This window comes from Podarcis pityusensis, assembly GCF_964106645.2.
Source record: "Podarcis pityusensis genome assembly, chromosome: 7".
Classification (NCBI taxonomy): Eukaryota; Metazoa; Chordata; class Lepidosauria; order Squamata; family Lacertidae; genus Podarcis; species Podarcis pityusensis.
In genome coordinates this window covers 21,186,688-21,209,961 of record NC_138031.1, presented here as the reverse complement: position 1 = coordinate 21,209,961, position 23,274 = coordinate 21,186,688, and the positions used below count along the sequence as shown (strand labels likewise).

General features: G+C 42.8%; 1 protein-coding gene across 1 annotated transcript; it reads right to left on the bottom strand.

Moving 5' to 3' along the window:
- Positions 1-74: 74 nt before the first annotated feature.
- On the bottom strand, positions 75-16,216 carry ABRA (actin binding Rho activating protein). The gene is made up of 2 exons (XM_081012726.1): positions 15,432-16,216; positions 75-5,473 (listed from the first exon to the last, which is right to left on the bottom strand). The coding sequence occupies exons 1-2, from the start codon at positions 16,154-16,156 to the stop codon at positions 5,011-5,013; spliced, it is 1,188 nt and encodes a 395-aa protein (XP_080868852.1). The 5' UTR covers positions 16,157-16,216; the 3' UTR covers positions 75-5,010.
- Positions 16,217-23,274: the final 7,058 nt, after the last annotated feature.

The following is a 23,274-nucleotide window of genomic DNA, read 5'->3' as shown; positions in this document are numbered from 1 at the left end:
ATAAACAATCCTGTAATGGATTTTAAGTACTATAAGGTCATACTGATATAGAGCAAATAAATCTTAAGTACATGTAACATGAAACTTGAGTCGGGACTTTATTTAGACACACAAATTCCCTGAAGGAAAGAAGGAATTGTTACAGGTATGGTTTCAATTTGGATGGGGGACCGCATGTTGGGATTCTTGCATTTTGCAGGGGGTTGGACTAGATGACCCTCAGGATCCCTTCCAACCCTACAATTCGTATGATTCTACCTCTTATTTCCAATTGTCAGAGTGTGAATGCCAGAGCTCAGTAGCAAAAAAAACAGCAAAACCCCAAGACACCCAGTGAGGACTGAGAATGTTCAGTGGCCACATTCATGGACGATGAACTGAAAATAGGTTGGAATGGCTATTTGGGGACATTGTCTAGGAATATTCCACATTGCAATATTTTCTTCCAGGCCCCTCTTGTATTTTACCAGTAGTTCCATGCTTCAAATTCTTAACCTCTTGTCAATGGTTGGGATCAAATGGGAGGGAGGGGCAGGACACATGGTCCAATTTTTTGTCGTCATGAGATTTGAATTACATTGTGTTTCAGCTGCTCTCCCTGACACCCATGTGTTTATTCTGCTAGTATTTGGGGACAATTGCATCCATATTGGAATAACAGAGAACTGAGAAACAGTGTGGGGTATTCAATAAAGTTTTACTCAGAGTAGACCCATTGAAACTAATGATCATGAAAGGGACACGACAAGGTTGCCCAATTTCTCCACTGCTTTTTATATCGGTCCTTGAGGTTTTGTTAAACATGATAAGAAAGGACCAAGAGATCAAAGGTATACAAGTGGGAGTTAAACAGTATAAATTGAAAGCATTTGCTGATGATCTAGTATTGACCCTACAGGAACCAGAATCTAGCACAAAAAGGGTGTTGGAACTGATTCAAGAATTTGGGCAAGTAGCAGGTTTTAAGCTGAATAAGATGAAAACTAAGGTTTTAGAGAAAAATTTAACTGTAAATGAGAGAGAGAAATTTCAGGAAGAGACAGGACTAACTGGTTAAAAAAGTGAAATATTTAGGGGTTAATATGACTGCTAAAAATGTAAATTTATATAAGGATAATTATGAAAAATGTTGGATTGGAGTGAAAAAAGACTTAGAAATATGGTCAAATTTGAAGTTATCATTGTTGGGCTGAATTGCTGTGATAAAAATGAATGTGCTGCCAAGGATGTTGTTCTTGTTCCAAACATTACAAATTTTGGATAAGATGGATTGTTTCAAGAAGTGGCAGAAAGATATTTCTAGATTTGTTTGGCAGGGCAAGAAGCCTCGAATAAAATTTAAGATATTAACTGATGCTAAAGAAAGAGGTGGATTTGCCCTGCCAGACCTAAAACTTTATTATGAATCAGCTGCTTTTTGTTGGCTGAGAGAATGGCTGCTACTTGAAAACACTGATGTGTTGGATCTAGAAGGTTTTAATAATGTTTTTGGTTGGCATGCATATTTGTGGTATGATAAGGTAAAAGCACATAAAGCGTTTAAAAATCATATTGTCAGAAAAGCATTGTTTAATGTATGGATAAGATATAAAGATTTGTTAGAAAAGAAAACCCCAAGATGGTTGTCACCAATGGAAGCGAAGGCACAGAAAAAACTCAATATGGAGGCCAAATGGCCGAAATATTGGGAAATTCTGGAACAAGAGGGAGACAGACTAAAATTGCAGAGCTTTGAAAAATTGAAAAATAAAGTGCGAGATTGGCTCCATTATTATCAAATAATGGAGGCATATAATTTGGACAAAAAAGTTGGTTTCCAGGTGGAAAAATCAAAATTGGAAACAGAATTGTTAGATTCCAAAATTAAGAATTTGTCAAAAATGTATAACTTGCTGTTGAAATGGAACACTCAGGATGAAACGGTGAAATCAGCTATGATTAAATGGGCACAAGATGTTGGACATAATATAATGATGGCTGACTGGGAACAGCTATGGACCACAGGTATGAAATTTACGGCATGTAATGCCTGCCTTAAGAGAAAACTTAATGAAAATGATTTATAGGTGGTGCATGACACCAGTGAAGCTTGCAAAAATGTATCATATGCCTGACAATAAATGTTGGAAATGTAATGAGACTGAAGGCACATTCTTTCACCTTTGGTGGACGTGCCCAAGGATTAAGACATTCTGGGAGATGATTTACAATGAAATGAAAAAGGTATTTAAATGTACCTTTTTGAAGAAACCAGAGGCCTTTCTCCTGGGCATGGTTGGCCAAATGGTGCCAAAGAAGGATAGAATACTCATCGCGAAGTATTGGAAGACACAAGATTTGCCCACCTGGGAAGAATGGCAGATGAAGTTGATGGACTACATGGAACTGGCGGAAATGACTGGCAGAATCCGAGACCAGGGAGAGGAGTTGGTGGAAGAAGACTGGAAAAAGTTTAAAGATTATTTACAGAAATATTGTAAAATTAATGAATGTTAGAAAAATGTTGAAATGAAGTTATATGGCTTTAGTAGAAATATTATAAGGAATTAAAGTACAGATAGGTTAATAGAATATTAAAGGAAAAAAAATAAGGTTAGAATGAGTTAAGATAATTATAGGATAGAAAATAGAGGAGGATGGAAAGGAATTGCTGAAATAATTAACAGAAGTGGAATACAAAAAGGGAGGTGTGAGGAGGTCGTGGAAATAAGTGAATGAAAGAAGGATAATGAAATTGGATGATTTATCTTTTTGTCTTAGTCTTGTTTTGTTAATTTGATGTGTTGTATTGTATTGTTTTTCTTTTCTTCCTTTAACCCAACAAAAATATTTTTCATTGTAGCTGTATGCAGAGTACATGTTGATCAATATTTATTGATGATTTTGTCTGCAACTGCAGAGTTCGCGTTGATCAATACTTACTGATGATTTTGATTGCAATTGCAAATCTTTTCAAGCATCCTCATCTCGGGGTTGCTAGACTTATGGTAACTCGAATCAAAGGAACTGAGATAACTAACAGCTATGATATTTGCATGGAATGTCCATGTTCAAAGGTGATACAACTCTGGCTACTGGTCACGGGTAGGGCTGTTCCCTTCTGTGATGCTTACAAGTTCTTGGTGGGCATTTTGCTGGCTGAGATGGACCTTGGTATGATCTAGCAAGGCTCTTACATTTTAATCTAGGATTAACCCCCTCTGATTGTTATGGTGAGAAATTTCTGTAGTGGACCCTCTCCACTCAGGAGAAATAGGCAACAGTTGTTCTGCTTGCTGCATGTCACAATATAGTATAGTAATCAATAAGCAACACCTTAATGAATAGCTTCCAATCAGAATAATGCAATGGAACGCACCATGTGTGCGCGCATAAAGTTTTATCCAGTGCTATTCCTGCTAAGAGTAGATCCATAGAAATTAGGACATGACTAATTTAGGTTATGATTTCAATGGGTCAACTTTGAGTTGGACTAGCGTTGGATTCAGCCAGAGAGAGTGTATATAATGCTTTCTTGCTAATGTAAAAGAACAAGAGGAATTTGATGATTGATGGTTTTTGTATTTGGCAGAAATAGTATCCAGCACATTATTTTTTGACAACTTACCCTTGCGATCTGCAGACTGGGGACACTTGTGACCCCATTCTAGAGAACTACTGGTACTCAAAGCAGCTCTAAAGTGCACACACCTCTGTAAACAACCTAAGCAAATAATCGCATTATAAAGGGCAAACAATCTTCAAAATGAAATCACATATAGAGAGAGCTGAAGTGGTACATTAGAACTCAATCTTGCAGTCTCAAAAGCAATCAATTTTTTTGTTCAAGGAGAGTATTACCTTTTTTCACCACTTATTTCAAAGCACATTGTTTTGCAAACAATGTTAGTATGCAAATCTCTAAAGTCTCATTCCATGCCTATATATGTAGGAAATTTATTCCTTAGCAAAATAAGGATTTTACTGCAAATAAATAAGTTTGTATTGTGAGTCAAAACATTTTCACCAACCTATCTGTAATGCCTGAAAAACATTTCTAACAATATTAGCTTTATGACTGAAAATAGTCATACATCTTTTTTTCTTCTGTAAGAAGATGTGTGATCTTTCAGTTTGAAAGAGAACATGGGGTAGGGGTAGGTTTTGTTTTGGTACATTTTAACATTAAACAGTAAAAGTATAATACTGTACTGTTTATCCGGAGGCTATCCCATACATTTTTCAAGCACTTGTCAATCAGCGTCATAAATACATAGTTATAAAAATAAATAATTAAACACAGCAAAATAGTCCAGCTATACATTTTGAAGCAGCTACAGGTTGACTTACATAGTGTATAAAATTGATGCCATCCTGAAGTTTATAGTAACTTAGTAAATATAAATGTGTATATTGCACAGTTTATATAAGTAATGCTACAGTATAGTTTATTATACTTAGTCTAGGAATTATTTCCATTCACCTGAAATGTCATGTAGAAAGAATGCCATAAACTTAAGAGTTCAGGCCCCAGTTTCCACTGATTTAGTATTAAAACTGAGGTATCAGGGTACTTGAACATTACTTCCAAATGTTAATAGATAAATTTGCTGCTGTTACCCCTCTTAAACCCAACAAGCATACAGTATATATTGAACAGATGCAAAGCTACTTGCATTCTGATAGAATAATGTGAACTTCATTCCCTTATATGCTAGTCTACTCTGTGCAGTTCAGCCTTATAAAACTGGCTGAAGAAGCATGAACTTGCTAGTAACATGTAGACATTACTTAACGGGAGGAGATTCTGACTATTTCTATGACGCAGGCATTTAACATGATGTCCTCTAGCTATTATGGGTTACAGGTCCCATGATCTGACCAATGGGTGTGCTGACTGATGGGAATCGTAGTCCAAAACACTGGCTACCCCAAGAAGAACTTGGATGTCTCAGCTGGAGTAGTCAACATATAGTTGACCAGAGTTACCAGGAACTGATAACGCTTTGGGTTATCCCATGAAGAATAGCATTATTCTAGCAAAGTTATTATCACATGGTCATCCCGGCCTTGCCACAACATTTCTCCTTCAAAGTCCAGCATCCCGTGCTTCCTAGCCCTCATGAGTATTCCAACGACCTTATCCGAAATACGGACGTATCTTTCAAACAGGTCACCAAAAGTGACTTGGATCTTGCTATCACGGCGGTGCCGAGCCATCGTTCTGATGATGAAGCACATGTCTTTCATCTCTCGGTGGATGTGGTCCTCCGCTCTCTTGGCCCTTTCTGCCGTTTTTGTACCTTCTTTAGGACGGCCATAGCCTTCATCTCCTTTGCGCAGACGGGTGGACATGGCCAGGTCGTAATCAAACTCCTCACTGAAGGGGTTGAGCTTTTGTGTGATCATGTGCTCATCTGCCCAGTCTTCCCATCTCCCTCTCAGATTGTGGACGGGGCTGTATTTCTTGGAGGCCTTGACGTTTCTGTTTGCACTGAAAGAACCAAGAAATAGATGGTTTTTGAACTGCATTAAATGGTAACGGAATGCCTTTTAGTACTGCTCATCTTTTGCTTTAAAGGGCAGGCCACTAGGTGGCACGTTATCACCAATTCTAAAAGTCACATCTTTATAATAGCTTCATCTGAGCATGCTTACAACTGTCTCCTTGCCATCTCTTTTATCTTGTAACGCCAGATTTTGTTCAGGATTGCATTATTACTATTTTCCTGTCAAGAAGAATAACCCTTTATTTAGCTTATTATTTGCTGCATCTGCATGATCCTTTGTCCCATGAGCTCAGGTGGAGGGCAACCTTACCTGATCGTCTCAACACACCTCTGATGAGGTAGTTTGGTTGAAAGTGAATGATGGTCCCAAGGTCACCCAGCGAGCTTCATGGAGCAAGCTTGGTTTTTTCCCCTTCTCTGAAAGGTTGGACCTGAACCAATGGCTTCAAATACAAGAAAGGAGATTCCGACTAGACGTTAGGAATTACCTTCTGACAGTAAAAGCTGTTCAACAGTGGAACGGACTCCATTGGAGGGTGGTGGACTCTCCATCATTGAATATTTTTTTTAGTAGAAGTTGAATTGCCACCTGTCAGGGATGCTTTAGTTGAGATTCCTGCATTGCAAGGGGTTGGACTAGATAACCCTCGGGTACCTTCCAGCTCTACAGTCCTGTGATTCAATGATTCTGAGTTCCAGGGCGGACATCATAGCACTCTAACCACTATACCACACAGTGCTGTAGTATAATAAAACATACATAAAATCACACATTTCCTGTGTCAGCCTGTCCAAAATCAAAAGTTCTTCACAGTTCCACTGGAAGATCTCAAGGAAACAAATTTCACTGTTAATGGCACAGGAACCAAAAGCATCTCTGTACCCACGGAATCTTAAAATTTGGTACATTAAGGGCTAAGATATCATGATACAGCTGGGGCATTCCTATCACACCTCCTTTGGCCCTGTAGAAAACTGCACATCCCATCTAGACTTCTCTCTCCCAATCATCTTTACCCAGCCTATGGGGAGTTGATGGGGGTGGCATAATTCCAACCAAAAGGCTTCAATGCGGCTAGGGGGTAGGGCTGCTGAATGAGGAGGCTGTGGCACTGGAGCCCACCTGGAGCTGAGGCTCACTGGTAGCCCTGTGCCACCATTTGAGGAACCCTGTCCTAGGGGTATGCAGCCCTTGACAGCAAAAGGGGCCCCTTGCTCCTAGTTTTGTCCATCCCTCCCCCCAGCTCCTATTTACAGCCGTCCCCCTTCTGAAAACGCTGCTCTGTTTTCCGAATTCCTGGACAACCTTGCAGGCTGGTTGCAAGCTTTGAATACTTGAAAGGTCAGCCTGAACAGCATTCCATCCGCTGAATGTCCCCCTGTTGTTACAAGTCCAGTGATAATGCATGTGAACTACGTTAAGTGAAATGGTACTCCTAAGCTTCAGGGAGGGGAAAAAACCCATTATAGCTCACCAAAGCACCTATATTCTGAACCTTCTTTCTGATATCTTTGCTATCTGCTCAGTCACGCAGAGGGCAGGTGCAGATACAGTACAGCAGCTGTCCTCTCCCGGTCTATGACCTCTTAGGCCTTGCGTGCTTTCCCTTCTTCCTTGTCTGATTCCTGCAAAGTTACAAAGGCTGGAAGCGGTGAGGGAAAGGAAAGCAGCTGCAAAGATACCTTAAGTTCTGGATCCTATTTTAAAACTTCTGATTGCTTTGTGCCTCTGACATTTGCTCCCACCCCCTACATTCTTCCCACTTTGTTCTTTTAATCCTCCTTTCAAACTAAATACTATTATCACCTTCCCATTTTAATCTTCTCCTTAGTGGGCTAGATTAGCACCACTTGTTTTGCTTTTGGTTTGCTGCTTTGACACCCAAACACAATCTAACGCCGACTCTCTCTTCCTTTCTCATAGGAATCTTCTGCTGTGACACTTCCTGCCTCTGTTTCCTTTTCATATTTCTTTTTCCAATTTTTCATTTTTTTATTAGAAAGGGCCAACTGAGTCCTCTCTACTATTAGCAGCCTAATGCTGGGAAACGTCAATTGATTGGGTCAGAAGTATGATCAGAAACAAAATGGGGACTCACAGAGCATCACCCTCGCTATGGCCACAGGCACACCACAGAAGCATCAGAGAAGGGACCACTTTAAATAGTCATGGCTTCCTTGTTGTTCATTAAGGGTGCTGAGAGTTGTTAGGAGACTCATATTCTCCTCACAGAACTACAGTTCCCAGAATGCTTTAATCTTTACAGGGAACTCTGGGGGTTGCAGCTCTGTGCTGGGTCTACCAACAACTCCCAGCACCCTGACCAAACTCCTGCTCCCATAATTCTTTGGGGAAAGCCATGACTGTTTAAAGTGGTACCACAGTGCTTTAAATGTACAGTGTGAATGTGGCCTATGCAGTTCCAGATTACCGAATAGGCAGAGCATGCACTGGCTTATGGGCCCCATGCTTTTTAGGGGCCTGATGACAGTGGATCAAAATAATATTGATTTGATCTTGAAAGAAAATTACAGTCAAGATTTCTCAGCTCAATATTATCCCACTAGAGCATGAGCACAAGGGGGGAACATGAGATTTTGACTGCCATGGGGCCTCCACAGGGTTTAATCCAGCACTGGGCTTCGGCCTGAGGCTGGTAGCATTAACAGACATGGAGCCCAAGGGCATTTACCAGCAACTCTAGACTACAACTTCACATGGTCTGAGGCAGAGGCAGGAACGTGTGGTCCTCTAGTGCATCCCTAACGGTTGGCCATGAACTGCTGTTCAGCAACATCTTGAGGGTCAGGGAAGGATCTTTGTGTTTCACAGCCCTGTGCCATTGAGAAGGGCACTAGGCTGCTCTAGACCTTGTGATACATGTCAGGAGTGGACTGAACTGAATTCTGGTGGAGCTGGATGCAAACGTTCTACTCTCCACCCAAACTGCCTGCAGTGAAGCCAATAGGGTTTACCCATTACTACAGTATATAGCAGTGATCTTGTCCAGAGCCACTGTGGTGTATGTCAAAATAAGAACAGAGAGACCTGAGTTTAAACCCCAGTCATCCATAAAGCTCACTGGGTGCCCTTGAGCTAGCCTGGGCACCATCCCAGAAGCCCTTTTTAGTGCTCTCCCCTCACACAATTCCAGTCACGCTGGAGGAAGAGCAAAGGTATGTCTGCTGGACTTGTTTCCGCCATTATGCCCCTGTTGCCTCCATGATTTTTGATATTAGCAGGATGGGGGGGGGGGGAGTGAGGAGCCTGGTGTGTGTGTAGGTTCCTCTTGCAATTTGGAACCCTGTTCCCTAGCAATGTTGTGAGAAGGAAGGAAGGAAGTCTTGTACATGACTTGCTTCCATTGAGGAAAGGAAGGTTAGAAATGTGCTTGTTATTGTTGAATTTCTGAGAGTTCTTCCAGACCTGTTAACCACCAGAAGGATCAGAACAGGGTGGTGCGATTGGTTTGGTCACACTGGGTGCCACACTTCAGGGAGCACCAAAACAATGTTGTAGAACAGAGTGCGAGGGAGGGGGTGCCGAATTTTAGCATTGCACAGGGTGCTGCTGAAATCTGAGAACCAAAAGTCTGCCTGTGATCAGAACAGCAAACACAATCTGAAAGAGGAACTATTGTACCATCTCTCTCTCTCCCCCCCCTCTCTCTCTCCCTCTCCCTCTCCCTCCCTCTCCCTCCCTCCCTCTCTCTCTCTTCCTTCAAAGGTATGTTTCCCTGCCACTTCAGTGCTAGGCCAGCCATGTGAGAACCAACCATCTGGGTGCAAGCCAAGCTTGGCATACTGAGGAAATGCAAAGGTCTTTCAAAATGACCTTGCAACTTCATGGAATTCAAAACTTTGTAGATCTGTATAAACACACTGGGATTTCTTCAGTGCCACTTGCCTGTTACTTTCCTTCAAGGCATTGTTTTTTAAGTAGGGAGGAAAACACTCGGTGTCCTATTAACACAGCCCAAAGTGTGGGTGGTTTGTGTTTTGTCCACACCAACGTAGTGCCAGATAGTTACTGCTAGGGTACGGAGACCAAGTTATATTTATTTCTCTGTATTTAAAGCATCTTTATCCTGCCCAAAAAAAAAAAAAAGGTTCACATGAGGTGACTCTGCAGGTGCGACCTTGTGTGATTTAATGCCCCTCCATACAAAAAATAGTCCCTACACATAGAAAGCTAGATGTTAGGGAGGGTTTTAGACTAGCCATGTTCCTTACCAGCCAGCTTTATATGTGCAGGAAATGGTTGTTTATGAAAGAGGACTGAATTATGTGGGCCTCTCCATTGGCAATCTGGCAGTACAATCCAGACAGGTTTATTGCTTGAGTGAGAACCAAATTACAGGTAACGGGGGGTTTCAGTGTTTAGGTAAAGCAGATGCCAATGGGTGCGGATGGAGCAGGAGCGTGTGAGGAAAGGGAGGACAAATTAAAACCCTTTCCAGCCAAGTCTGCCATCCAATTAGCTATACGTCAACCTGTGCTTTTCTACACGTGGAGTAACGAAAATTGTTGGGGAGAATGTTGTGTTTTTCAAGCGGACATTCAGCTGGCAAGGGATGTATTGCAGCCCAAGGGCTACATTTTCTTTCTCACAGGCAGAATTTTTTAGAGGCAATTTCCTTCATAGGCTGACACCGATTTGAAGGAAAATTTCCCCTCACATGACAGTCCAATCTCCTCCATCTTTAGTGATTTGCCAATCTGACTCATAACGAGAGGAAAATCATGAGGTAAAATTAATACCACACGAGCATGTACAAATCAGTGCTAATGCACTGATGATGAAGATGATTTAAAGTGGGCACCTTCAACCTCAGGCTCCACGGTGGGTTACAACATTATAACACAATATTAAAAACAGTTGAAATCAACTTATAATCACAAAAACAAGGTGGGTCCTGAAGATATACACCTCAAATGTGAAAAGCCAATGCAAAGAGGTGTGTGGGCCTGCAAAAACTAATTCTACTGGCTGGTTTGCCTGAGGCGGTGAGACAGAATATTTATTATTGCATTTTCTTTTGACCTCCAAGGAGGTCAAGGTGGCATAAATGGTTCTCTCCCTCTTCATTTTATCCTTACAACTCCTCAGTGAGGTAGGCTATGCTAAAAAGGGGTGGGGTGGGGAATGACTGTCCTACCTAAGGTGCTTCATGGCTGACTGAAGATTTGAATCCTGGTTTCTGAGATCCTAGTCTACCATTCTAACCATGACTGGATTGGCCTCAGTCTCTTCCTTCAGCTGCTCTTTAGATTTAAAGGTACATACTAATCTTTATTAATATATTTCTAGCACCCTTTTTAGTGCCAGATCCTTGCAAGGCACCTTTATGGAGGGATGTTAAAAACAAAGGAATTGGCAGATATAATAAAAACAGCACCAGAGAAAATCCTATGCTGGGAGCCAGCAAAATAAAAATAAAAATAAAATAAATCTTTACCGCTTCTGAACAGCCGTGTTAACGTGAAGCTCTTCAGAAAATATTTGAGAAGTTCATGTGACTCTGGCTAAAGGTTACTTACATCATCACTACGGTTGCATTTTATTTTTAGTGAGTAGTTCGTGTTAATCTGGGCTGGCTCCAGGATGAACTGAATGGGCTGTTTAGTGGAAATTGTATATGTGTGGCAAATTTGACCCTCTTTTCAGGAATAGATCTGAATTGGCAACGAAGCCGTCCAAAGTTACTGGGAATACAGAATAGAAATGTTGGGCCATTGGTCAAAATGAACACTACAGAACTATATATAACAGGAAGTTTGCCAGCTTGGCAGTCTTAATTTTAGGTTTCTAGTTCAAGTGGGTGAGTGGACTGGCCATGATCCTTGACAGCTTGAAGGTTTTACACAGTCTCAAGTGGGTGCGAAAGCCAGTACCCCACTCCTGTGATAGTTTTACACCCTCTTTAAACAGGTGTGAATGACTATGCAGGGATACAGAAATGAGTGGAGAAGCCAGCTTGGTACTAGGATGGGGTGGGGGTGGGGGTGGGAAGAGTCCAGGTTGCTCTGGCAGTAAAACAGACTAGATTAGGAGCATTCCAAAATAGATAAATATCACTTGATTGTTCTCTCCTGCCTCCACTGCAGGACAAGGTATGTTGCTATTTTAGGTCAATTATTTAAGTTACAGTGAATGTCCAAAATTTGGTGAGTATTGTCAATATCAGACTAGTATTTCATGAACATTCAGCGAGGATCTAGCCAGCCAATCTCACAAGGGTTGTTGTAAGGCTAATGTTTGGGGACTGGAGGCATGAACCCTGAGCTTCTTGTTTTATTCTTTTTGTAAACTGCTTTGAGGTTTTTTTGTTTTTGTTTTTTTACAATCAAGTGGTGTGTGTGTGTGTGTGTGTGTGTGTGTAAGGAAACAAACAAACAATATATAAGCTATATCTTTGGGTACATTTCTAATAATTGAATATTGCATTAAAAAAAGCAACAGTACAGGAATGCCTTGGGACTTTGAGAACTCCCAAGACTGGGACTAGGTTCAAGATTTCAAGGTCCAGCTGGTGAAAGGTAAAGGTAAAGGACCACTGGACAGTTAAGTCCAGTCAAAGGCGACTATGGGGTTGTGGCGCTCATTTTGCTTTCAGGCTGAGGGAGCTGGCATTTGTCCACAGACAGCTTTCTGGGTCATGTGGCCAGCATGACTAAATCGCTTCTGGTGCAACGGAGGACTGTGACAAGTGCCAGAGCGCTTGAAACACCGTTTACCTTCCTGCCACAGTGGTACATATTTATTTACTTGCACTGGCGTGCTTTCGAACTGCTAGGTTGGCAGGAGCTGGGACTGAGCAACGGGAACTCACCCGTCGCGGGGATTCGAACCACCGTCCTTCTGATCGGCAAGCCCAAGAGGCTCAGTGGTTTAGACCACAGCGCCACCCGCATCCCCTCCAGCTGGTAAAGGACCATAGCTCAGTGGCGGAACATCTATGTGCTTTACATACAGAAGCAGGTTTGAACCCTATCATCTTCAGGTGCTGAGAGAGAATCCTGTCTTAAACCCTGGAGAAGTGTTGCCAATCAGTGTGGACTATACTGAGCTAGATAGCCAACAGTCTGATCCAGTATACTCTGGCTTCTAATGTTCCTATGTATGGAAATGATCAGCACTGCAAAAACTGAAAGGTTTTTCAAAACCACCACCCTTTCATCTATGCAGCTGTGTGAGAATGGTGGCTTAAGTTGAAGGGCACTTAAATGAAACTGAAAAGTAAATGTGGGGAAAGTACAGAACTGCAGGTGTCGTGAACCTATCCTATAAATCACTTTCTTGTCATTATTCCTTTGGTGTGTTCAATTGCTACATGACACGTCTGGTGGCAACTCATGTGGTTCTGGCCAAATGCTTTTCTTTCTTTCTTTTTTAAGCAAAGAAAATGCTGCAGTCATTATTCTTCTACGCAGGGCAGGGCAGGGCAGGGCAGGGCAGGTGAAGTGGCTGCACACAGCTATAGGTACTTTGCAGTAGTTTTTCTTCCTGCAAACAACAGATCGGAAATTGTCCCTCTTTCCAGATTTGCATTGTGTGGATAATTGGCATTTCATAAAGGCCAGTTGCATGGGAGGGGCAGGGCAAAATCCAGCTGTGTGCAGCTTTCTCCTACAGAGTAAGCTAATAAGCATCTCCTTCTGTCTCTCCAAGTGGCTAGTACAAACTTTCGTCCACTAGGATACTAGAAGTAGCTATTCTAACAGTTATGTATTAAAACAGCTGTTTTACTTTGTTTTTAGAGGTGAGTGGCGGATAATTAATTGTAGAGTATTAGTAGTAACTAGTATGGAGAAAGCTAGAGAGTTCCAGAAAGACATCTACTTCTGCTTCATTGACTATGCAAAAGCCTTCGACTGTCTCGACCACAGCAAACTATGGCAAGTTCTTAAAGAAATGGGAGTGCCTGATCACCTCATCTGTCTCCTGAGAAATCTCTATGTGGGACAAGAAGCTACAGTTAGAACTGGATATGGAACAACTGATTGGTTCAAAATTGGGAAAGGAGTACGACAAGGCTGTATTTTGTCTCCCTGCTTATTTAACTTATATGCAGAATTCATCATGCAAAAGGCTGGGCTGGATGAATCCCTAGCCGGAATTAAGATTGCTGGAAGAAATATCAACAACCTCAGATATGCAGATGACACAACCTTGATGGCAGAAAGTGAGGAGGAATTAAAGAACCTTTTATTGAGGGTGAAAGAGGAGAGCACAAAATATGGTCTGAAGCTCAACATCAAAAAAACGAAGATCATGGCCACTGGTCCCATCACCTCCTGGCAAATAGAAGGAGAAGAAATGGAGGCAGTGAGAGATTTTACTTTCTTGGGCTCCATGATCACTGCAGATGGTGACAGCAGCCACGAAATTAAGAGACACCTGCTTCTTGGGAGGAAAGCAATGACAAACCTAGACAGCATCTTAAAAAGTAGAGATGTCACCTTGCCAACAAAGGTCCGTATAGTAAAAGCTATGGTTTTCCCAGTAGTGATGTATGGAAGTGAGAGCTGGACCATAAAGAAGGCTGGTCGCCGAAGAATTGATGCTTTTGAATTATGGTGCTGGAGGAGACTCTTGAGAGTCCCATGGACTGCAAGAAGATCAAACCTATCCATTCTTAAGGAAATCAGCCCTGAGTGCTCACTGGAAGGACAGATTGTGAAGCTGAGGCTCCAATACTTTGGCCACCTCATGAGAAGAGAAGACTCCCTGGAAAAGACCCTGATGTTTGGAAAGATGGAGGGCACAAGGAAAAGAGGACGACAGAGGACGAGATGGTTGGATAGTGTTTTCGAAGCTACAAACATGAGTCTGACCAAACTCTGGGAAGCAGTGGAAGACAGAAGTGCCTGGCGTGCTCTGTTCCATGGGGTCACGAAGAGTCGGACACGACTAAACGACTAAACAACAACAAGTAGTAACTTTCTATCTATCATCATCAATCTTTATAGATCTGTGATAGCCGAAGTTTGAGCCCCCTGTAATCTCTCTAAACATGCAGTAGATGACAAAATAGGATGTTTAGCCATGTGACATGTTGGTGGCCACTAAACTCATTGGGTAAAGAAAAGGGAATATACAAATTAATGGATGATAGATCTAGCAACAGCCCTTAGGTATGACAAAGCTAAATAGAACATTCATTTCCAGAGGCATGAATATCAGGTGTTGACAACAAACAAGGGCAGTGGTCTGTTGCATCCGTGGTTTTCGTTTGTACTTCATGGAAGCACCTAGCTAACAGATGGAAACATCTGAAAACTTTAACACCAGTGCTAGAGTTACCCAAGTTGGCTGACCCCAAGTAATGTAGGTTCAGGGGTCTTCCAGATAACCTCTTTATTCAGTGGACTTGTTGCAGCAGAGTGTTTTAATCCACTTTAGTTGTGCAAACCAACGTTTGCTGTATGCAACTAAACCTCTCCTGAGAAACACTGGCATTCTGGAGCCGTCATGTGACTACATTATAACCCACCAACCATAGCCTAGTATTTCCACTGTTAGGGTTATTTCAAAGACAGTTGAAAAAATATTTTACTGCACATGTTAGCATCTGCTATACCCAAAGGTCACTGGAAACTGCTTCTGTGTGAGGACTCCTCATGGGTCCTTACATGGGCCATTGTGCCGACCAGTTCATTACACACCCAATGACTTATTCTCCACCCACTGCCAAAATGTTCTTGATGTAGCATCATGGGAGAGACATTGTAGTGACGGCTGAACATGAGCCCACTTCCCAGAAATGCAAATGGTGTATAAATGCCTTAAATAATAATAAATGCCTTTAATAAATAAAGCATCCATCAGATGGAAGCAGTTTCAAGGGGGGCAGATCTCCACCTGGCAGGCTCATTGGGTGAAGCAGCCCTTGTGAAGCCCACCTAGACCTACACTTGGAAAACTCGACAATTACTCACAGTGATGATGAAGGCCGTTTTATCCTCACGGTCCGTATTTCTTGACTACTGTTGTCAGCATCCAGTTTGTCCTCTGCGTCTCCTCCATAACCGCTGTCCTCGGTATCTAAGCTGTCGCTACGATAATTCTGTAGTTCCGGTTCATCGGCCTTATCTTCCTGTTCCATCTGTTTCCACCCCTTAGTCAGCTCCGACACCAGGTTAGAACACTTCCTCCTCCTTGTAGGGGACATTTTGCCACTGAGAAGCTTATCGATGTCTTCGGTACTCTTGTCTGTTGACGAACACCCATTGTCTTTTTCATACTTGTCACTGAGGAGACTCACACCACTGCCTCTTTCGTAGGCTTTACTTACAATGGTCTTTGTCACCTCTTTGCTTCTGATGTTAAGTTTCTGGAGGCCTTCGTTTGATTCACTCGGGGCCTGCTCTCCATTTTCTTTTGGCTCCTGAAAGGACATGCCATCTTTCGATTGGTCTTTCTTGAAATCAGTTGGTGGTTTGGGAAATACCCTCTCCCTTGGGGAATTCTCCTCAGAGGGCACCCACCCACTGGGCTCCTGGACTTGCTTCGTATGGTGGTCAGATGCCCACTGCTGCCAACCCCGTGCCAAGCTGATGACGAGGCTAGCCGTACGGATCTTTTTGATGGCCCTCTGAGCAGGGGTGTTCTTCTTCAGCTGTTCTTCTGGAGACATTGTGTTGCCTGTGGCTTCCTCACCCATCCCTGCGTTAACACCACTTAGTTAAGGCTGCCCTGTGGCAAGTAACTGGCAGAAGGGAATGGTAGGGATTTAAATAGATGGTGGTGGGGATTTATGATGCTGGAAAGTATGGGAAGCATTTCTCACATGGAAAGAGGATCCTTACTCTGACAGTGTTCTTTTTTTAAAAAGCCCAGGCTTGCATTTCACTGCAGCAGATGGGACACTGGATATGGTAAACATGGATGACGCAGGACAGCCACAGCTGTGATGGAAATTAACAGCACCTGTATGTGCCCTCTCTAAAGGTACCTTAGTCATGCATTTGGTTTGACAGTAAAACGTGTTTTATGTAGTGGAATTTGCTTAATGGGATGGTTTTCGCTCTTTGCACTCTTAGAAGAAGGCAAATCAGTCAATGAAAATGCTTGCAATTGGGCAATGCCAGAAATATCCTGGCTATTAATCAGTTAAAAAGTCAATCACTCTTATTCATCAATAAAGGACTGCACACCAAGGCAGCTTTTTGCATGCACAGCTGAACTGAATATTGCGGGTTTGCAGTGACCACGGGATTTGGCTTGGGCCATGATTTTGTGCATTCAAAAATAGCCTGTCTCTATCCCAAATGTGTTGTAGGCTTCTTTTCCTTCAGTTCACTCTTTGTTTACTACAGTTCCCAACCTATGAATGGGAAGAAAAGCATGGTTAAACATAAGAGCCCTGAGGGATCAGGCCAACGGCTCATCTAATCTAGGATGTTGTTTTCACTGTGGCCAAGCAGATGTCTGTAAGCAGGATCTGAGTGCAAGAGCATTCTCTCCACTTATGATTGCCAGAAACTGATATTCAGAAGTGTACTTCCTCCAATACTGGGGGTATAACATAGCCATTGTGGCTAGTGGCCATCAAAAGCCTTATCCTCAATGAATTTGTCTGAATCCTATCCAAGCCAGTGTGGTGTAGTGGTTAAGAGCGGTAGACTCGTAATCTGGGGAACCAGGTTCGCGTCTCCGCTCCTCCACATGCAGCTGCTGGGTGACCTTGGGCCAGTCACACTTCTCTGAAGTCTCTCAGCCCCACTCACTTCACAGAGTGTTTGTTGTGGGGGAGGAAGGGAAAGGAGAATGTTAGCCGCTTTGAGACTCCTGAAGGGAGTGAAAGGCGGGATATCAAATCCAAACTCCTCCTCCTCCTCCTCCTCCTCCTCTTCTTCTTCTTCTTCTTCTTCTTCTTCTTCTTCTTCTTCTTCTTCTTCTTCTCATCATGACATCTTTTGGATGACTAAAGGCTTACCTGTGCAGAATCATCTAAGTCCTGAGCATTCTTTAAACCAATGAGTTGCATAGTGTGATTTACCAAACAGCAATAGCTGGTTTCACTTGGTTTTCTTAGTTTACTTTGAGGAAGTGATTTATTATTTTGTGGTGGTCGTTCATAAAATAGCTGCTTGCAAAAGCATATAATGTTTCTCATGTAACGAGAGAAGATTCCCTTGTTTTTCCGTGCTATGTGCCTGAGGCATTTCAGCAGGTCAGCCAGCCATTCCCAAATGACATCAACTGAGAGTTCAAATGGGGCAAATGAATCATTGGTTGCATACTAACTTCATTGTAGCCATATCAGAGCTAAATTTACACTCTGTGCGCTGCCCAAGAACAGACAGAACTGAAGGGGTCTAGGTCCCCCCCCCCAGCCCTTATAGGCTGCCATATAATAAAAAAGCAAGTCAGAGAAACTTATATGGTAATAAATCAAGTTTAAAAAATTTTTTTTAGTGATGCAGCTAAAACTTGAGAACCAGTTAGCAACCTCACAGCCATATTCTGGATTAATTAATATTTCTGGACAGTTTTCACAGACAGCCCCATTTACAACTCATTGCAGGTATTCAAACTTCCACTATTTTTAACCCTTTTGTGTTGTCATTCCTTTTCACTGAAATGAATGCTGTGGAATAGTGTAATGAAAATAAAAAAGAGATCATGATGAACCTCTGGCCTGATCCAGCTATGGTATTCTTATCGTTCTTACTCACAGACAGCATTTCTATGAGGATGAAAACTCCTGTCCCACTGGAATGTAATCTCTGAATCAACCCTCTGTTTTCTATCGTAGGGAGTCGAATGCTGTTAGTCAGCCAGTCACTTGAATATGATTGTGTCATTAGCTAGTGAATGAGGAGATTGTGGGAGAAGCAAAGGACTTCAGGGCTGGCAAAGGGCTGAGTGATTTTATGCCTGTTTTATACTGTTTTCTCTTTCAGTTTGTTTGTTTTAATTGCATTTTATGCTAGTTTAAAGTTGATTTTGGTGTGTCAAGTGTTTCAGAAGCCACACATATAAATACATGTCTGAAATATGAGGATAGACATAACATGCCCTCCAACATATTGCGTGCCCAAGCGGGGACACACATCTTCCCACCTGTCCTTCCGTGCAAGATTATGGAGCCCAAAAGATATGCTTTGTTTGGGACCATGCAAGGTTGCAGTCTCCCCAAAAGCACTTTTTTCCAGGGGGAAAAGCACTTTTTCAGGTGAGATGTTCGCATGAAATTGTGTGAGATCACAGCACCCAGAGTGGAGCTCTCCACAACTTGACTTTTTGTCCCTTTCCAATCACATCCAAACTAATCTCATTTATTAAAATCAACAAATTGTGCCCATCTTTGCTTCTTTCCACAAAGTCCCCCACATGCTCACACACTCACCTTTGGAAGTTTCTTGGTGTTTTGGGGGTCTCTTAAGGCTGATGTTTCAGAATCATTTACCTTTATTGCTGTGGACACACAGCCCCCCTTCTCTTGGCTAGGTGTAATGCATCCTACTTATGCTGTATATTTTTAGGGAGGCTTTTAGAACCAACAGCGCGTATGAACATCTGTTCACTTTGTGTGTGTGTGTGTGTGCAGGTATGCTAATTTGCTTTTCATACCATTAATCTTTGTTGTCCTTATTGATCCTTGAGGTGCCAGATTTTGGAGGCTGTTCAGATTTCAATATCAAAAGATCCTAAAGCGGATGTGTGCCAGGAGTTTGGGAGGTTCCTGGCATCAAGATTGTCAGTTTTTGGGCACCAGGCTATGGCGTTTTTATTTCCTCAGGTTTTCTTGGTGCTTGAACACAACCCTGAAATACAAGCTTGACTATCTGCAAAATCATTAGGGATTATTGTACTTTCCTGTCTCAGTTTGTTGTTTAGGAATTAATTTGATTAAAGAAGAAGAAGAAATTGCAAGTTGTGGCAAAAATGCAAATAGGCTGAAACATCTAAGCTAGGAAATGTTATGATGAATCAGTCCACCTCTGATTTCTGTCACGGCTGTCCTATTTAATGAAGATATAGCTTGTTTGTCCTTGACCTGTACATGCTTTATCCCTCAGAACCTGTCTTTTCTGACATTCAGGACAAATCACCTCTGGTTCTGGAAGCTGGTCACTTAGTTGTGAACTGCTGTGTCGTTATTTGTGCTGTCTTCGTTCTGAACTCCGCAGTCATCTGGGGCAAAACAGGATAAATATCCTGTGCTGGGTGATATAAGAATAAATCATTTTGTTCACCTCCACAAATATTACTCATTATGGAGTGCCCTCAACATTTAGTTCATTTCCTTGTTTTAATCTCATTTGTAAATCGCTTCCCATGTAACACTCCGAAGCCATTTACAATTTAAAAAGCTATATAAAAGCATCGTTTCTAGTTCAACTCTTGTACAACTGGGATGAAAACCTCCACATAACAGCTTTGGGGGAGGAGAAAGGTCTTCAACAGGTTCCGATATTATAACAGAGACAATGCCCACCTTGATACGTAACAGGAGGGAGTTCCAAACTTTAGATTCCTAGAGCTGATATCTGAACCTCCAGGTTGAGGTAAAGTTTCTCTTTCCTCTGAGCTCCTACATGTTTCCCCAGCTTATACATGATTGGAGCAGAACAGGTCTGCCATTTTCAGGGCCAGCCAATGCAGCCAATTGTCAAGGCTCTGTCCAGGCTTCGGGAAAGCTATTCCTCCCCCCGTTGCAGCAAGAGCAGAGAAAACAAGGTAGAGTCCTTTTTAATGAGTTTTATTCAATTCTAGTAGTGAGAGACAAAAGAACACAAGACTTAACAGTGGCGTTGCTCCAAACTGGGCTCCTCCTCCCTCCTTCCCAGCAGCAGCATCTTCTCTTGGTCCCCCCCTCCCCCGCCCCCCATGGTCAAATGTCTCTGATTCCATTGTTCCTGCGCTCTTAACGGAAGTCGAGTTCTGGGCGAAGGGGGGTCAGAAATACTTTCTAGTGACAATGTGTCATCTGGCTGCCCTGTCGCAGCCCCCTACCCCCCACCCCGTTCTTCTAACACAGTCATCTATCTCTGAGCTTTGACTTTCCTCCAACACCTCAAAGCCCTGCTGTAAATCAAGGCTGCCTCCCTCTTCTCTTGCAGCACCAGGAGAAGGTGTGTGTGTGTGTGTGTGTGTGTGTGATCTCCACCATTCCTTCTCCTCCATCTTGCCCTCTTGAGTCCAATCCCTGACACCAATGCAGTTCAAGACTCAGACCACTACAATCATAGAATTGTAGAATTGGAATGGACCACGAGTGTTGTCTACACTTGTTGACAACAGGTCTTCATAAGCTCCAGCTGGAGATGCCAGTGATTGAACGTGGTATCTTCTGTGTGCAAAGCTGACGCTCTAATCACTGAGCTATGGACCTTCCCTGAACCTGAGAACGTTGTGCCAGCTCTGCCCTAAGCCATGAGGAGGGATGTAAGTCTGTGATCCACTCAGACTGGTGGAAGTACAGCACAGAATTATCTACTCAGCAGTCAACTGCATTAACTGGGACTGAGGTGATTTGAGCAGAGAGAAACCAGTCAGGAAGAGGGTGGCTATCTTCTAGATGCACAGGGAAATATTTTATGCCCATAAACGCATGAGTCCTGGACTGCATTGGCTACTGTGGATCATGATGGCTGAGCAAAAACACAACTGATCATGTGGAAGTTAAACCCTGTTCCAGACTGTAATCAGAGCAGGGCAGAAATCTTATCAGGGCGTATAGGTTTTGTTTTGTTTTTTTAAAAAAGTGTGAGAACTTGGTATGCCACAGGATTCAGAACACATGCAAATCTTCCCAGCTGAAATTCTCAAACAGTTGCAAGTAACGAACTAGGTGAAAGTATTTCATTAAATAGACCAGATGGAATCTCATGAGCTTGCAGAAGGACAAATCTCTCCTTCATTCATTCAAATCTAAGTTAAGAACATAAGAAGGGTCTGCTGGATCAGGCCAGCGGCCCATCTAGTCCACATTATCCTGTCCTGCCCCTCCCTCCCTGTGTGTTGTTTCAGGGGTATCCCAACCCTCCACAGCAGATTTGGGGGAGGCACAGAGGGAAAGAGAGAGGGGAGACCTGTTGCGCTGATGGGAGTCCTTGCACTAGCTTCTGCTATAGTGCGCCAGGTCAGTTGAATCCAACCCTATGTCTTGCTCAAGAATATAACTATGGCTGCAATCCTATGCACACTTAAACTTAGAGAAGTGTAAGCACCATTGGAATGGGGCTGTAAAAGAATACCTACACAAGGGAGGATCACATATCCCCTGGTGGATGACTTAGAACAAATTGAAAGAACAGTGAGCAACTTGTGAAAAAAAAAATCTATGTCTATACATACTTCTCACAGTTCTTTGCTTTGCAATGTGCACAGCCTGTGTGGATGAGATGCAGTCCAAGACTCAGGAACCTGGGAGCAAATAATCTCTGCTCTATGGGGAAGGGCCAAGGGTCAATGGTGGAATATGTGCCTTGCACGCAGAAGGTTCAGTGTCCAGCTAGGTCTGAAATGCCTGAAATGCTGATGCACTAGATAGTGTGGACCAGCTATTTTTGGACTACAATTTCCATCATCCCTAACCACTGTTCCTGCCAGCTAGGGATGATGACTACTAAATGCTAGAGACCCACGTTTAGGAAACCCTAGTGTAGACCAAGGACAAGCTTCCAAGGAGCCACATGCCAGAGGCTAAAGTGAGTAGAGTGATGAAGTATCATCATCATCATCATCATCAACAACAACAACTTACCAAGCTCCAGGGTGGGTTACAACATCAAGACACAAGATTAAAAACAGCTTTTCAAGCAACTTGCAATAAAACAAGGTGGGTCCCAAAAATAGATACCTCAAAAGCCAGGATAAGGAGGTGCTTCTTCAGTATTCATTGGAAGCTGTGCCAGATGCACATCTGAGGCGAGGAAGTTCCACAACTCCGGGGGGGGGGGTGCCTCTCCTGAGCCATCCCACTCCCCAAGACTCTCAGAGTGGATGAACTACCGGGAAGGCACCATCCTCAGCATATGTTAACACCCAAGAAGGTCTGTAGGGAGGGAGGTAGTCATTTCTACAGTAGGCTAGTTTCTACTCACGCCTTCCACCCAACATCTAAGCAAGCAGGAAATATTATTAGGGTTCAAGGACACATTCCAGCCAAGTGCAGCTTGGCTCACATTGAGAGGTGTTGCTTGTGAGTATGAATAGCCTGGATAATGTCCCACCTTTGGTCTCTGGGTCTGAGGTTCTCCATGCTGAGCTAGATGGTCAGCCTGGGTATGAGGCAGCTCTGCATGTTCCTATTATAAATGCCTGGAACTGAAAAGAGGGACTGCCTTCAGAGCTGACATAGATGGATTTCTCTCCCATGGCTAAATAAATACATTACTCATGCAGCCAGGACGATGTCGAGCTCATTTCAGATTCTTTGGTGAGCTGGCCATAATTGAGAGTTCAGGTGTCCTCAGGGCTGATAAGGTCACACCACATCAGAGTGTGCAATAGGCTGAATACAGTGCATGTGAGACCTAAGGCCAGCCTGGAAAAACACGTTTGGTGAACACAAGATAGCAGCAACCTACTGATCTGCTCAGTAACCCAAAACCATTTTTAAAAAAAAGTCTCTTCCTATCTTGGCATTTATACCACAAGAAGACATACTGTGCCCTTACATCTGAAACCACTTAGGCATCTTTGCTTTAAATTCCTTCCAACCCTGTCTGTCAAGAAGCAAGATTTACAAGTGGAATTGCTGCTTTCCAAAGCAGGAGACGTACTGTCCACACAGAAATGTTTTCAGAGGGGAAAAGGCTGGCTCGT